Source organism: Leucopleurus acutus, assembly GCF_964270905.1.
Source record: "Leucopleurus acutus genome assembly, chromosome: 3".
Lineage (NCBI taxonomy): Eukaryota > Metazoa > Chordata > Mammalia > Artiodactyla > Delphinidae > Leucopleurus > Leucopleurus acutus.
This window is the reverse complement of record NC_139145.1, coordinates 15,149,790-15,164,022: the sequence shown is the minus strand read 5'-3', so window position 1 is coordinate 15,164,022 and position 14,233 is coordinate 15,149,790. Positions and strand designations below refer to the sequence as shown.

Here is a 14,233-nt window from a genome sequence, read left to right as displayed (position 1 = left end):
GACTAGATCAGAACACTTGCAAACATTTACATCTAATTATAGTTCTAGTTCCAGTACTCTATATCTGCACGTATTAGTTGATCTCTTTGAGAGTCTAATCATATTTTGAAAACAAAGAAAGTAACCCTTTGAAGACTGTTATAGTGGTCAAAATGACATATGTAAAACACTGAAAAGATTTTGTGTAGGTGTACAGAAGATTACTTATTTACTTAAGACTGAAAACTTATCTAATCTCTAGTACTTGGAAATCAGAACTATTCAAGACCACGGAATGACTTTAAGTATGTGTTGGATATTTTTTATAGATAAATAGATAGATCTATAGAGATCTATATTTAAGTTTTTATTCTTTTAATTAAATTGTACTTAGAAAATTTCAAAGATTTTAAATACATTTCCTTAAAATACTGAATGTGTCCAATCCTGAGAATTATTTATAAATCTGTCTTAAGAAATTTTGCACTAAAGTTGTGAGAGTGACAACATTCTGTGATAAACACATATAATTAAATGTAGTCAAACCACATTATATATAAAATATATCATTGATATTGCTAAGAAGAAAATGAAAGTGACACATTGTAAAATAAGAGTGGTACAAAAGTGGATAGAGAGTGGATCTAAAGATTTTTGTAAACTCTATCCAAGGTAATGAATTAGGATGGACAGAAAGGAGATATGGAAAAATAGGACCACCGGGACTGCCTTTGTTCTCCTGGGACTGTTTTACCAAATCCAGACCCCCAAGCTACTTTTTACTTTCTTCTTCCTAGTTTTTCTTGTCTCCCATATTGTCAATGTTATGATGGTGATTCTCATTTGGTTGGACTCTCACCTCCATACTCCTATGAAATTTCTTCTCAGTTAACTTTCTTTGATGGACCTCTTGTATATCTCTACTTTTGTCTGGAAAAAACAACATTTCCTATACTAATTATGTAATTCAGCATTTCCTGTTCATGACTCTGGTGGGAGCAGAGTGCCTTCTCATGGCAGTCATGGCTTACGACTGCTACGTGGCAATATTGCATCCCCTCCACTACTCAGTTCTCATGTGCCCTACAGTTTGCATTTTCATGGTGGTTGGCACTTGGCTGGATGCACTTCTCAATGCCTTCATCAATGTTGTCTATGTTCTGAATCTTCCTTATTGTGGCTCCAGGGACATCCATCATTTCTTCCTTGAGATTCCAGCTCTCCTGGAACTTGTTTGTGCTGACACTTCTCTTTATGAAAATGGTCTTTTTGTCAGTGGTGTTGTATTTCTCCTCTTTCCAATATCCACCATAATGGCTTCATATGGGCAGATTCTCTACACTGTTTTGAGATTAGGATTAAATATGGGGATGAGGAAGACTTTGGCAACGTGTTCTTCCCATACGATTGTGGTGACTCTCTTCTATGGACTAGTCATCATCAAGTATTTTCTCCTCAAAGCCTATCACACTGTTGAGCAGGACAAAGTGGTCTCTATCTTTTACACCATCTTCACTCCCATGCTCAATCCCCTCATCTACAGTCTGAGAAACAGAGATGGCTGGAGCCCTCAGGAAAGTCTTCAGAAGAAAAGTAACCATAAGAAGTTGATATCTATTGAGAATAGGAGAAGAAAGGATAGACCTTAGTTACAGAAGGATTTCACTGTAACAGAGATAAGCAATATGCAGCCAGCAAATGGTACTTTTCTGTAGACGTCTCATGGCCAAACCACTTCACCCTATCCCCTGTGGGCTACTAATGAAACAGAGCATGCCTTGCTGCTATGCCGCATAAGATCTTCACACGTTTATTAAGAAAAATGCAGTGTCAAAGATCTGCCAGTCGACAATCAATATAAAAAACAACTCTTTTTTTTTTGATTAGGGAAGAGAAAAAATGTGAATCCTAAGTAGTATTGACTCTATACTACATTTTAAACTAATTTTCCCTAAACCACTGTATTGTAACAATATTTGTCAATACTTATTATACATTGCTCATAACTTTATTTTCCAATTCTTATGACAACATATTTAATTTTGAATATATTATTCAAGTGTGGCTCACAAACACAAAATTTTCTTCTTGTTCTTACCACTTTATATTGGAAGTGATGTTGTATGTTTGTTTTTTTTTTGTTTTGTTTTACTAACTTCTAGAACCACAATAGTATAGCTTTGATAATATTTATCTAATTATCTATAGTAGTTTGACTTTATAATTATAGTCTATTTAACTATTTTTAAAATTTATCATACCATTTCCTTCCAAATTATAAACTTCTTTCTATGAAAGGTCCCACTTTGTGAAAAATTCTTTTTTCTTCCTAAATCTTCAAAAGTGAAAATAATGGGTCCAAGGGAATAATTATTTTTTGATGTTTATTTCTTATCAAATTGATGAGTCATGTACATTTATAACATAACAAATAGATATATATATGTGTGTGCATAGTTTATGTGTATACAAACCAATTCATAAAATTGGTATATATGATTTTATGCTTTTTATTTTATTGAGTTAGTAAATGATGAGTCCTCATTGTAATTGCAATATATATTTATTCATTTAGTTTCAATTGATTTTGAAAATTTTCTTGTGTGTGTGCTATATTAACATTCTTGTTTTGGATTTTTTTCATGCTATACTTACCCATTTATTATTTCTGATCTTTATATTTTTTACATATTTGACTTATTGACATATTTGACCTTTAACAATTTATTCTTAAAAATCCATTAATTCTCTTATAGTTCAATGCTGTGGCCATAAATTACACATTTGAATTTACACAACTTTCACTGAGTAATTTTTACTGGTTGTTTTTGTCTTTTAAATGTAAATTAGAATTACATCTTCAACTAGATTAAAAATATTTTATCTTTGTGTCTACATATAGTCCTGCAGCTGTATTTAATAAGCAATAAATTGTCTCTCATTCTGAAAAGATACTTAATTAGATATTATGTTCTCAGCTAGACCTGATTCACCACAGCAATGAAAGTAAATATAATTGTTTTCCGGAGATAACAACTGTTCTCATTTTTATAGTTTTATAGTATACTCTAATATTTGAATTTTTTTATCCCTGCTTATATTTTTAATAAACACACTCTATTAATTGCATGATAATGGGTCCTACGGAGATTTTCAGGAGTAAGTAATGATTCTTCAATAGAGAAACTCTGACAGGAGATGTTTAATAAATAGAGCAAAAATAAACTGAAATGAATGTAAAAAGTGTGCATGTAAAAATTATTTCTTTGTTTTAGGTGACCATCTTTGTTCACTTACTTATTTAAAAGAGAATTATTTCTCTTTTCTCACTTTTCTAGTTAGCCAATATTTTCAAACTGTGATTTTTTCAGGTAAAAAGCACCAGAATTTCATAAACTAATATACATTAAATTGTCCCAGTATTTCAGTCACCCTATAGATAAATGTTTTACCTCTCCCATAGGTTTAGCCTATCCCATAGCATATCTGGACTCTCTACTTCAGGAAAATGAACTATACAAATTGGGTATATTGAACAGATAACCCCTTGTTGCAATATTTCTGGTAACCACACATCTGTATATTCAGAAAATACATCTCCTTCATTTTCATTGTCAGGATCTTGACTTGTCTGTCCATCACAGTATCCTAACCCTTAGTGATATGTGCAAACATGTGATTCAGGCCCAGACAATATTGCTCCATCTTTCTGGCCACAAATACTGACCCAGCAATGTGCATACATTCAAATCAGGATCACCCATTCTCTTCCTTTCGATTTTTAGAAGTTAATCTAGTTGGCAAATCAAGAAGTAACAAATTTCTCTTTCAGGTGAAATATTCAACTTAGCAAAGACTTCTGTTACTCTTCATAGTGTTTGAAAACCCATTGAATCAATATTTAAAATTAGTTGTCACATACAAATATTAATACTAATAGAAAAATCCCTAGATTTTGAAATAACAAACATACATTTTCCCATGGATTATCAGATGGAGCTGAGCCACTCCTGTGTTTCTCACCCAGGAATGGCTTTCTACCATTGGCCACCCTTCTCAACTGTACATTTTCATTTATGTGCATTAGCAGACAGGTCTCTGTGAATACTGAATTTGCTATTCTTTTAAAGAGAAGACTTTACTATGTCCTTAGTAACCATTCATATAGTTTAACTAGGGAGTGCTATTATATGTATAATGTTAAGATTTTTGATACCTATGTACAGGAAGGCTGAAATTGTATATGGATTTATAATCCATTTACCAATGTGCAAGAATGTGCGTTCTCTTTCCTGCTTTGCTAACGTTGTCCAGTTAACTTAAAAAATATTTTACTTACATTGTACCAATGATGAGAATTTTTTAAATGCATTTTTCTACATTTTAAGATTGTGTTCTTGAACTTAATCAGTCTTTATATTAGAGTGTTTGTATCTTTTTGACAGATTATTTTTTTAACATTGAACATATTAAATTATTTTGTATGCATATGAGAATTGTGTTTATTTTTTCTGCTACCTCATAGTATTTCATGTGTCAGAATTTGGAAGTAGCAGAGATAAAAGCACTGGATTACAAAAATAGTAAGTTGTGTTTATTATGCATATAAAAATGGTTCATTATCTAGGAGCTTTTAAACTAACAATGGAATGAGGCTCAGAGGAATATTGTTATAAGACAACCTATAGAGTGGGAGCACAGAGGCTGTTTATTATTTACAGTGATTGGTTATAAAATTAGAGCTTTCCAAGAGGTAGATAGAGGATTGGTTAAAGTGGTTACCTCATAGCTATTTGGGGGAACAGTTTGTTTTGGTTATGATTTCCAGAGGCATTTAAAAGAAGTGGTCTATGATAAGTTTTGCTTGCTGTGCAGAATAAGCTAAGTTAAGTTTTGCATGTATGTCTTAATTGGTTTTGCCTGCTCAGGTAATTTTCAAGTCTGGTATCTATTTGTACTTGATTTTAACACTTGGTTTGACTTCAGATATGGACATAAGGCCACCAAAATATATTTACAAGTTATTACAAAGAAATAGCTTAAGAAATAAATGTGAGCTTAAGAGATTCTCTTTTCACCCATAACTTAGATATAAAGAAAGAAGAAAATATCAAATCTCAAGAAGAGATTGCTGAATTTTAACTATCACTTTACAATGCCACCACTAAGTGAACACAAAAACATTATATGCATTCATGCTTAACAGTGTGGGCACTTAATTGTATTTAAAATGTTAACATTTAATCACACTCTGAGTCATATCATGTAGGATGACCAGTGTTCAACATATGTTCAAATTAAGATTTATCTCTCTGGAGAGTATTTTGTTCCATTTAGTTTTTAGTATCTTATTGTTAATTTATTTGGATATGTTTTGAAATTTCTCTTCTCTAATTTGGATGTTGACACATCTGCTTTTGCTATTATTTATTTTTGTTTTATGAAAGGCTATTTACCTAGGTACAGCTTAACTATGACCCTTTCATTTTTATATATTGCTTGGAATTAACTCCTTAGTCCATAGATATGTAACTATGCCATTAAAAGTTATTACTCTTTTACTAGAAAACTTTTACAGAGAGTGTTTTTAATTTTTAAGATGTTGACAACTTTAAACTTCAAATTTTTACTTGAGAGAAATGTTCACTATGTTTCTGTCTATTCATGCAGTTTCTAACTTTACAGAAAATAATGTGACATGAATTATAATAATTTGTTGAGAATTTGGAAAAAATAAACAATTCATTTTTTGTGAATATTCCTTAGATGTTAGAAAATATACAACTTCCATTATTTTACAAAATGCTTACGATTTATTATTCATTTTGTGTATCACTTAAAATAAAAGGTATCTTAATTAAAAAGGAAGAAATAGAACTATCACTATTTGCGTATGACATGATTTTATATATAGAAAACCTTAAAGACTCCATCAAATACTATTAGAAATAATAAATACAGTAAAGTTGCAGAGTACAAAATGGATAAAAATCTGTTGCATTTATATATACTGATGATGGTATAGCAAAAAGGGAGAGTAAAATCCCATTTACAATCACAACAAAAAGTATAAAATACCTAGGAATAAATTTAGCCAAGGAGGTGAAAAACTTGGTCACTGAAAACTATGACATTGCTGAAAGAGATTTAAGAAGACACAAATAAATGGAAAGATATTCTATGCTAATGGATTGGGAGAAGTAATATTGTCAAAATGCCCATAGTAGCTACAGATTCAATGCAATTCTTATCAAAATTCCAAGAATATTTTTCAGAAAAACAGAAGCAAAAATTATAAAATTTATATGGATTCACAAAACACCCTGAATATACAAAATAATCACACTCCCTGATTTTAAGCATATTACAAAGCTATAGGAATCAAAATAGCATGATATTGGCAAAAAAATATATACAAATTAATAAAACAGAATTGAGAGTTCAGAAATAAACCCACACATATATGGACAATTAGTTTATGATGAAGGAGCCAAGAACATAACGATGAAGACAGGATAGTCTCTTTAATAAATGATGTTAGGAAAACTGGACAGCCACATACTAAAAAATAAAACTAGACAACTATCTCACACCATATACAAAAATCAACTCAAAATGGATTAAAGCCTTGAATATAAAACCTAAATTTTAATTTTTAACCAAATATAAATTGAAAATATATGTATCTGTTCTGTCTTGTTTCCTTCTACTTAACATTTTGCTTGTGAAATTTTCCCCAAAGTTTTTATTTTAATTATAATTTATTTTTTACCTTTATAAACTTTTGTAGCATTAATATACATAAATTATTCAACTTTCAAATGTATTGGACTTTGGAGTGCTTTCTGTTCTTAACTGTTGTGAACAACTTCACTATCAATACTCGTATACATATATCTTGGTACAAATAGACATGAATTTTAAAAAATTATGCCTGTGAGTATAATTGCTAGGGAGAAGGTACACACATCTTAAAATTTATGATGTGTATTAAATTTCTAAGGTTACCATAAAAAAATCAACACACACTTTGATGAATTAAAACAATAGAAATTTATTCTCTCACAGTTCTATAGGCCAGACATTCTATTTCAAGTTTTTGACAGGGCCAGGCTACATGTAAAGGTCCCAGTTGGCTATCCTTCTTAGACTCTTTCAGCTTCTGATTGTTCCTCATGTTCCTTGGCTTGTGCAGCATAACTCCAATCCGTCCTTTTCTTCACATGGTCTTCATTCTTCTGTACATTTTAATGTGTTCTTTTCTCTTATAAAAACATTACTCATTTGATTTAGAACCCACTCTAAATCCAAGATGATTTCCTCTTAAGATCCCAAAGTAAGTACATATGCTAAGCCCTACTTCCAAAGGTCCCATTCTCATGTTCTGAGGGAACATGAATTTTGGGGGGAAATATTTCAACCCACTATACTAGGTAATATCAAACTAGTTTTCTAAATTGTTTTACTAGTTCAACACATTCTAGCATGAGTTCCTTTTATTTCACAACCTTAAAACATGCATGATTTTTAAGATAATATATTTCTGCCTATATAGTGAGTGTACTTGTATGATATTGTTGCTATTTATTTTGCCTATTTTTGATTACTAGTGAAGTTGTGAAATTCCTCACATGTTTACTGTATGTTTTTATTTCATTGTTTCAGAGTTGCATTTTAAACAGTTTGCCTCTTTTTATGTTTTTTATTCTTTTTTATGTTTTTAATTAATTTTTATTGGAGTATACTTACTTTACAAAGTTGTGTTAGTTTCTTGCTGTTCAGCGAAGAGAATCAGTCATACATGTACATATATCCACTCTTTTTTAGATTTCCTTCCCATTTAGGTCACCACAGAGCACTGAGTAGAGTTCCCTGTGCTATACAGTAGATTCCCATTAGTTAAATATTTTATACATAGTAGTGTATATATGTCAGTCCCAATCTCCCGGTTCATCCCACCCCCTTGGTAACCATAAATTTTTTCTCTACATCTGTGACTTTATTTCTGCTTTGCAAATAAGTTCATCTCTACCATTTTTCTAGATTTCATATATAAGTGATATTATATATTTGTTTTCTCTTTCTGACTTACTTCACTCTGTATGACAATGTCTAGGTCCATCCAAGTCTCTGCAAATGGCACTATTTCATTCATTTTTATGGCTGAGTAATATTCCATTGTATATATGTACCACATCTTCTTTATCCATTCCTCTGTCAGCTGCTTCCATGACCTGGCTATTGTAAATAGTGCTGCAATAAATATCAGGGTGCATACATCCTTTCAAATTATGGTTTTCCCAGGATATATGCCTAGGAATGGGATTGCTGGGTCATATGGTAATTCTATTTTTAGTTTTTTTAAAGGAACCTCCCTACTGTTCTCCATAGTACCAATTTACATTCCCACCAACAGTGTTGGAAGGTTCCCTTTTCTCCACACCCTCTCCAGCAATTATTGTTTGTACATTTTTTGATGATGACCATTCTGACTTGTGTGAGGTGATACCTCATTGTAGTTTTGATTTACATTTCTCTAATAGTTAGTGATGTTGACAATTTTTTCATGCGTTTGTTGGCCATCTGTATGTCTTCTTTGGAGAAATGTCTATTTAGGTCTTCTGCCCATTTTTGGATTGGCTTGTTTGTTTTTTTTTTCTTTTGATACTGAGCTGCATGGGTTGTTTGTATATGTTGGAGATTAATCCCTTGTCAGTCACTTCATTTACAAATATTTTCTCCCATTCTGAGGGTTGTCTTTTTATTTTGTTTATGGTTTCCTTTGCTGTGCAAAACCTTTTGTTTCATTAGGTCACATTTGTTTATTTTTTTTAATTTTCATTACTGTAGGCAGTGGGTCGAAAAAGATCTTGCTGTGATTTATGTTAAAGATTGCTCTGCCTATATTTTCCTCTAAGAGTTTTATAGTATCCAGCCTTACATAAAGATCTTTAATCCATTTTGAGTTTATTTTTGTGTATGGTGTTAGGGAGTGTTCTAATTTCATTCTTTTACATGTAGCTGTCCAGTTTTCCCAGCACCACTTATTGAAGAGTCTGTATTTCTCTAGTGTATATTCTTGTCTCCTTTGTTGTAGATTAGGTGGCCATAGGTGTGTGGGTTTATCTCTGGATTTTCTATCCTGTTCCATTGATCTATATCCCTGTTTTTGTGCCAGTACCATACTGTTTTGATGACTGTAGCTTTGTAGTATAGTCTGAAGTCTGGGAGCCTGAGCTAATCTCCTTTAAAATGTATGTGCCTATCTATGTGTGACAAATACTGATAGAACTGCAAGGAGAAATAGGTGAATCCACTATCATAGTTGGAGGTTTTAACATGCCTGTCTCAGAAAGGGAAAGGTCCAGCAGGCAGCAAATCAGTAAGGACTTAGTTGAGCCCAACAACAGCATCAGTCAACTGGATATAATGGATATCTACTGATTACTTCATACAACAACAGCAGAATACACATTTTTTACAAGCTCATATGGAACATGAAGCAAGACAGACCACATTCTGCGGTGTAAAACACACATAAGCTAGGGTTTCCCTGGTGGCGCAGTGGTTGAGAATCTGCCTGCTAATGCAGGGGACACAGGTTCGAGCCCTGGTCTGGGAAGATCCCACATGCCGTGGAGCAACCAGGCCCGTGAGCCACAACTACTGAGCCTGCGCGTCTGGAGCCTGTGCTCCGCAACAAGAGAGGCCGTGATAGTGAGAGGCCCGTGCACCGTGATGAAGAGTGGCCCCCGCTTGCCACAACTAGAGAAAGCCCTCGCACAGAAACGAAAACCCAACACAGCCAAAAATAAATAAATAAATAATTTTAAAAATATATTAAAAAAAAACACACACAAGCTAAAGAAAGAAGTGCATATTAAATCCAAAGTAAGCAGAAGAAAGTAAATAATTAGAATCAGACAGATGTCAATAAAATTGAAAATAGAAAATCAGTAGGAAAGGTCAATATAACCAAAAGCTTGTTCTTTGGAAAAAATCAATAAAACTGATAAGTCTCTACTTAGGCTAACTAAGAAAAAATAGTGATACAGACATTATTAATATCAGAAATGAAAGAGCGTAGGGCATTGCTATAGAGTCTATGTACTTTAAAAGAAGAATAAAAGAATACTATGGACAACTCTATGACCACAAATTTAATAACTTAGATGAAATGGGCCAATTCACTAAAAGTCACAATTTGTCAAAACTCATAAAAAAAAGAAAATCGACAGTCTGAATAGACTTATCTTTGTTACAGAAATTGAATCAATAATAAATAACCTTTCGAACTACAAAGCATCAGACCTAGACAGGTCTGCTGTTGAAGTCTCCCAAACATTTAAGGAATAAATTAGACACGTTCTCTACAATCTCTTTTAGAAGGTAGAAGCAGAGATGATACTTCCGGGGACTTCCCTGGTGATGCAGTGGTTAGAAATCCTCCTGCCAATGCAGGGGACATGGGTTCCATCCCTGGTCCGGGAAAATCTCACATGCCATGTAGCAACTAAGCCCATGTGCCACAACTACTGAGCCTGTGCTCTAGAGCCCTTGAGCTACAACTACTGAGCTCATGTGCCACAGCTACTGAAGCCCACATGCCTAGGGCCCGAGCTCCACAACAAAAGAAGCCACTGCACTGAGAAGCACACGCACTGCAATGAAGAGTAGCCCCTGCTCACCACAACTAGAGAAAGTCCACACGCAGAAATGAAGACCCAATGCAGCCATAAATAAATTAAATAAATAAAAAGCGATGATACTTCCTACCTCATTCTATGAAGCCAGCATTACCCTAATACCAAAACCAAAGATGCTACAAGAAAAGAAAACTTCATATCTCATGAATATAGATTCAAAAATCCTCAAGAAGGTATTAGCAAATTAAATCCAACAATGTATAAAAAGAATTATACATCATATCCAAGTGAGCTTTTCCCAATTTATGTAAGGCAAGTTCAACTTTTAAAACATAGTTGATGTAATCCATCATACCAACAGGCTAAAAAAGAAAATCACATGATCATATCAATAGATGTGGGAAAAGTATTTGACAAAATCTAACACCCATTCATGATAAAAACTCTCAGTAACTAGGAATACCTTGACTTACAGAATACCCACAAAAACCTACAGCTAAAATCATATTTTATGGGGAGAAACTTGAAGCTTTCCCAGTAAGATCAGGTATTAGAAAAATGACATCCCCTTTCACAACTTCTTTTCAACATTATACTGGAATTTCTGCTTAATGCAATAAGACAAGATAAGAAAATAAAAAATATCAGGGAAGGAATAAATAAAAATACATTTGCTACAGATGACATGATTGTCTATGTATAAAATCTGAAACGGCTGACAAAGAAAACCTTTTGGGATGAAGAAAGGTTTTTAGCATGGTTACAGGATAGAAGATTGATATAAAATGTCGATTGCTTTTTATATACCAGCAGTCAGCAAGGAAAAATTAAAAACACAGAACCATTTACATAAGTATCCAAAATGATATACATGGGTATAAATCTAACAAAATATGAACAGGAAGCCTACAAAACTCTAATGATTAAATCAATGAAGAACTAAATAAATGGAGTTATTCCACGTTTGTGGGAAGGAATACTCAATATTGTCTTGATATTAGTTTCTTTCAACTTATTTTCTAGATTCACTTAAATTTCGATCAAGATCCCACCAAGTAATTTTGTAGATATCAACAAACTAATTCTAAAGTGTATGAGGAGTGACAATAACTTTATGGCAGTGTAACACATTCATCCTTTTTGTTCCCCCTAATAAACAAGTAATTCTACATCTATCTGCAAAGGAATGTGCTCCTGTGGGTATTATGAAATCCAGCACCATATGCCAAGGAACCCAGGAGGAGTCTTGCCCACCTGTGCATCCAATAATAGGCAGACAGAACTCAGTACAGGCTGCAGAACCAGTGTAGTCAGAAAACACCTCAACCACTCTCATTCACAGTTGGGAAAAATTTGGAGAATGCTGACTTGGGAAGATACCTATGGATGAGGCTTTGTGGAAGTCCAACTTTACTGAAGGGATATTCCAGCACAATATGGAGCAAAACATGTATAAGTATATTACACATTTGTATATGTATATATACATATACATAAATATATATATATTTGAATGCTATATATATATATATTTGAATGCAATGGAGAGAGTAAAAATGAGCTTTGCCAATAAAAGGGAGCACTTACTATAAGCCAGGCAATCTTCTATGTTTTTACATTTATTTACTCACCAACTCTAAAAAGAATGATTTGAAGTTGGCACTCTTATTATCCCTGACTTACAGAAAAGGACACTGAGGCAGATGTATGTTAAGTAAGTCATCGTATTCTAGGAGTAGAACTAATTTTGAAACCCAGGAAATGGGGCTTAGAGTCTTTATCCTTCACTGCCGATACTGCCTCTAATTCCAATGACAGGAAAGATAAATCACAACCCAACTACTGATTCTTCTCAAGACACAAGTTCTTAAGCTCCTGCTAAAACCTTAAAGGCCCCAAATGGACTCCATGAATAACCATTTCATAGTATTTATATGCAGAATACTGATCTACTCTTTATCTCAAAGATACACTTCACTCATTTGATCATTATTCTTGAGGTAATTTTAAAGTATCTGAGTAGATAAGTAATGTATGAGATGATAAAATATTACTAAAGCAATATGCACATAAAGTTAATCTCTCCCCCCACCCTCTCTCTCCCTCTGTCTCTGTCTCTGTCTGTCTGTCTGCCTGTGTGTGTCTCTCTCTCAGATAGGTCTGGTAAAAAAAGACATTTTATTTCTCTTCCAAAATACTATATACTGCTCGAGGGGAAAAATTCACAAAATTTTATAACGGATGATACAACCTGAATGCAATAATTCACGTACATGTTCAGAAACCTCTATTAAATTGCAATTCCAAGAACATATCACATTCAAAGAAAATTATGTTTGAGGACACAAACCACAAGTCTTACAGGGAGATACAGAGGAGTAGATTGAAAACATCTTGGGCTACAGTCCCAATCTCCCCTGTCACAATCCCTTAGCCAACAAGATCTTAGAAAGCTCACTTACCTTTACATAGTTTTCTTATCTAAAATGATAATAGTCAAACTACTTTACAGATATGTTTTAATATTTTATTAATATGAAAGAAAGTTGGTAAATATAAAAGTTTATAGGTATGTTACATAAAACTTATATGACATACAAATGGAATGGGAAAATAAGCCCATGAGACTAAGCATTCTAGTCTAGGAAAATTCTGAAGGAAAAAGAAAAAAGTCTAATGAGGAGAAATTATCCTTAACATATATCCAAACATACACTAAAAATATAATAACTAAAACATGACCATTGACAAGGCATTTGGGGTTGGGGTGTGTGGATACCTAAATTACTCCATTCACCAAAACTAATTACAAATCAAATACTTAAAAACGTTAAAAACTACAGCCACTATAAGAAAGCATGATCATTGTTCAATACATCTCTCTCTCTCTTTCTCTCTCTCTCTTTTTTCTCTCATCATCTTGGATTTAGGTAGATCTCACTAGGCAAGTTGCAATTTTTGAAAGCTATGATACAAAATATAAATAAATTTGATTCCATATTGTTTTTCAAATCTATACTATAGAAAGATGACTAACAAAGTCTAAAGAATAATGTCAGTACTAGAGAAATTCAACATGCAAATTGAAAGGCTACCTTGTTTAATATGTTTTTCAAAAATGGCAAGAAAAGATGTAACAAAATAAAAGAAGGTAATGCTTGAAGAGCAGTTAACAGAAAAACAATTATTTACAACGTGACTTAAAAACATCAGAATTGTTCTCACTGATGATTGAGTATATAAAATTAAAATGTAAATATAAAGATATTTGCTTTTTTAGATATGTAAATATTTAAAGGTATGATATATACAGAGATGGGAAAAGTGTGGGGAAATGAGCCCATTAATTCTTGATAGGAATTTAAATTGGTATAGTATCTTCGACAGGATCTTAGAAAAGATAATTAATTGCGAATAACATATATTTTGACATTCTTCATGTTATTTTAACAAAAGAAATATCTATCCTCCATAAAATTACATGTTTAAGTTACATGTTTAAATTACATGGTTTTTTGACCCATTAATTCTGCATATTGAACTATTTCCTGCATTTATTATTGCACAACATGTAATATAAATCCTCCATAATCTTCATTATAGCATTG

At 32.7% G+C, this 14,233-nt stretch overlaps 1 protein-coding gene across 1 annotated transcript; it reads left to right on the top strand.

The window, feature by feature from the left end:
- Nucleotides 1–808: 808 nt before the first annotated feature.
- LOC309960001 (olfactory receptor 2T27-like) lies at nt 809–1,590 on the top strand (the record flags this gene model as incomplete). The annotated part of the gene is given in 4 exon segments (XM_082836542.1): nt 809–868; nt 872–906; nt 908–1,540; nt 1,542–1,590. Coding segments are annotated over 4 exon segments (777 nt in total).
- Between the last annotated feature and the right edge of the window lie 12,643 nt (nt 1,591–14,233).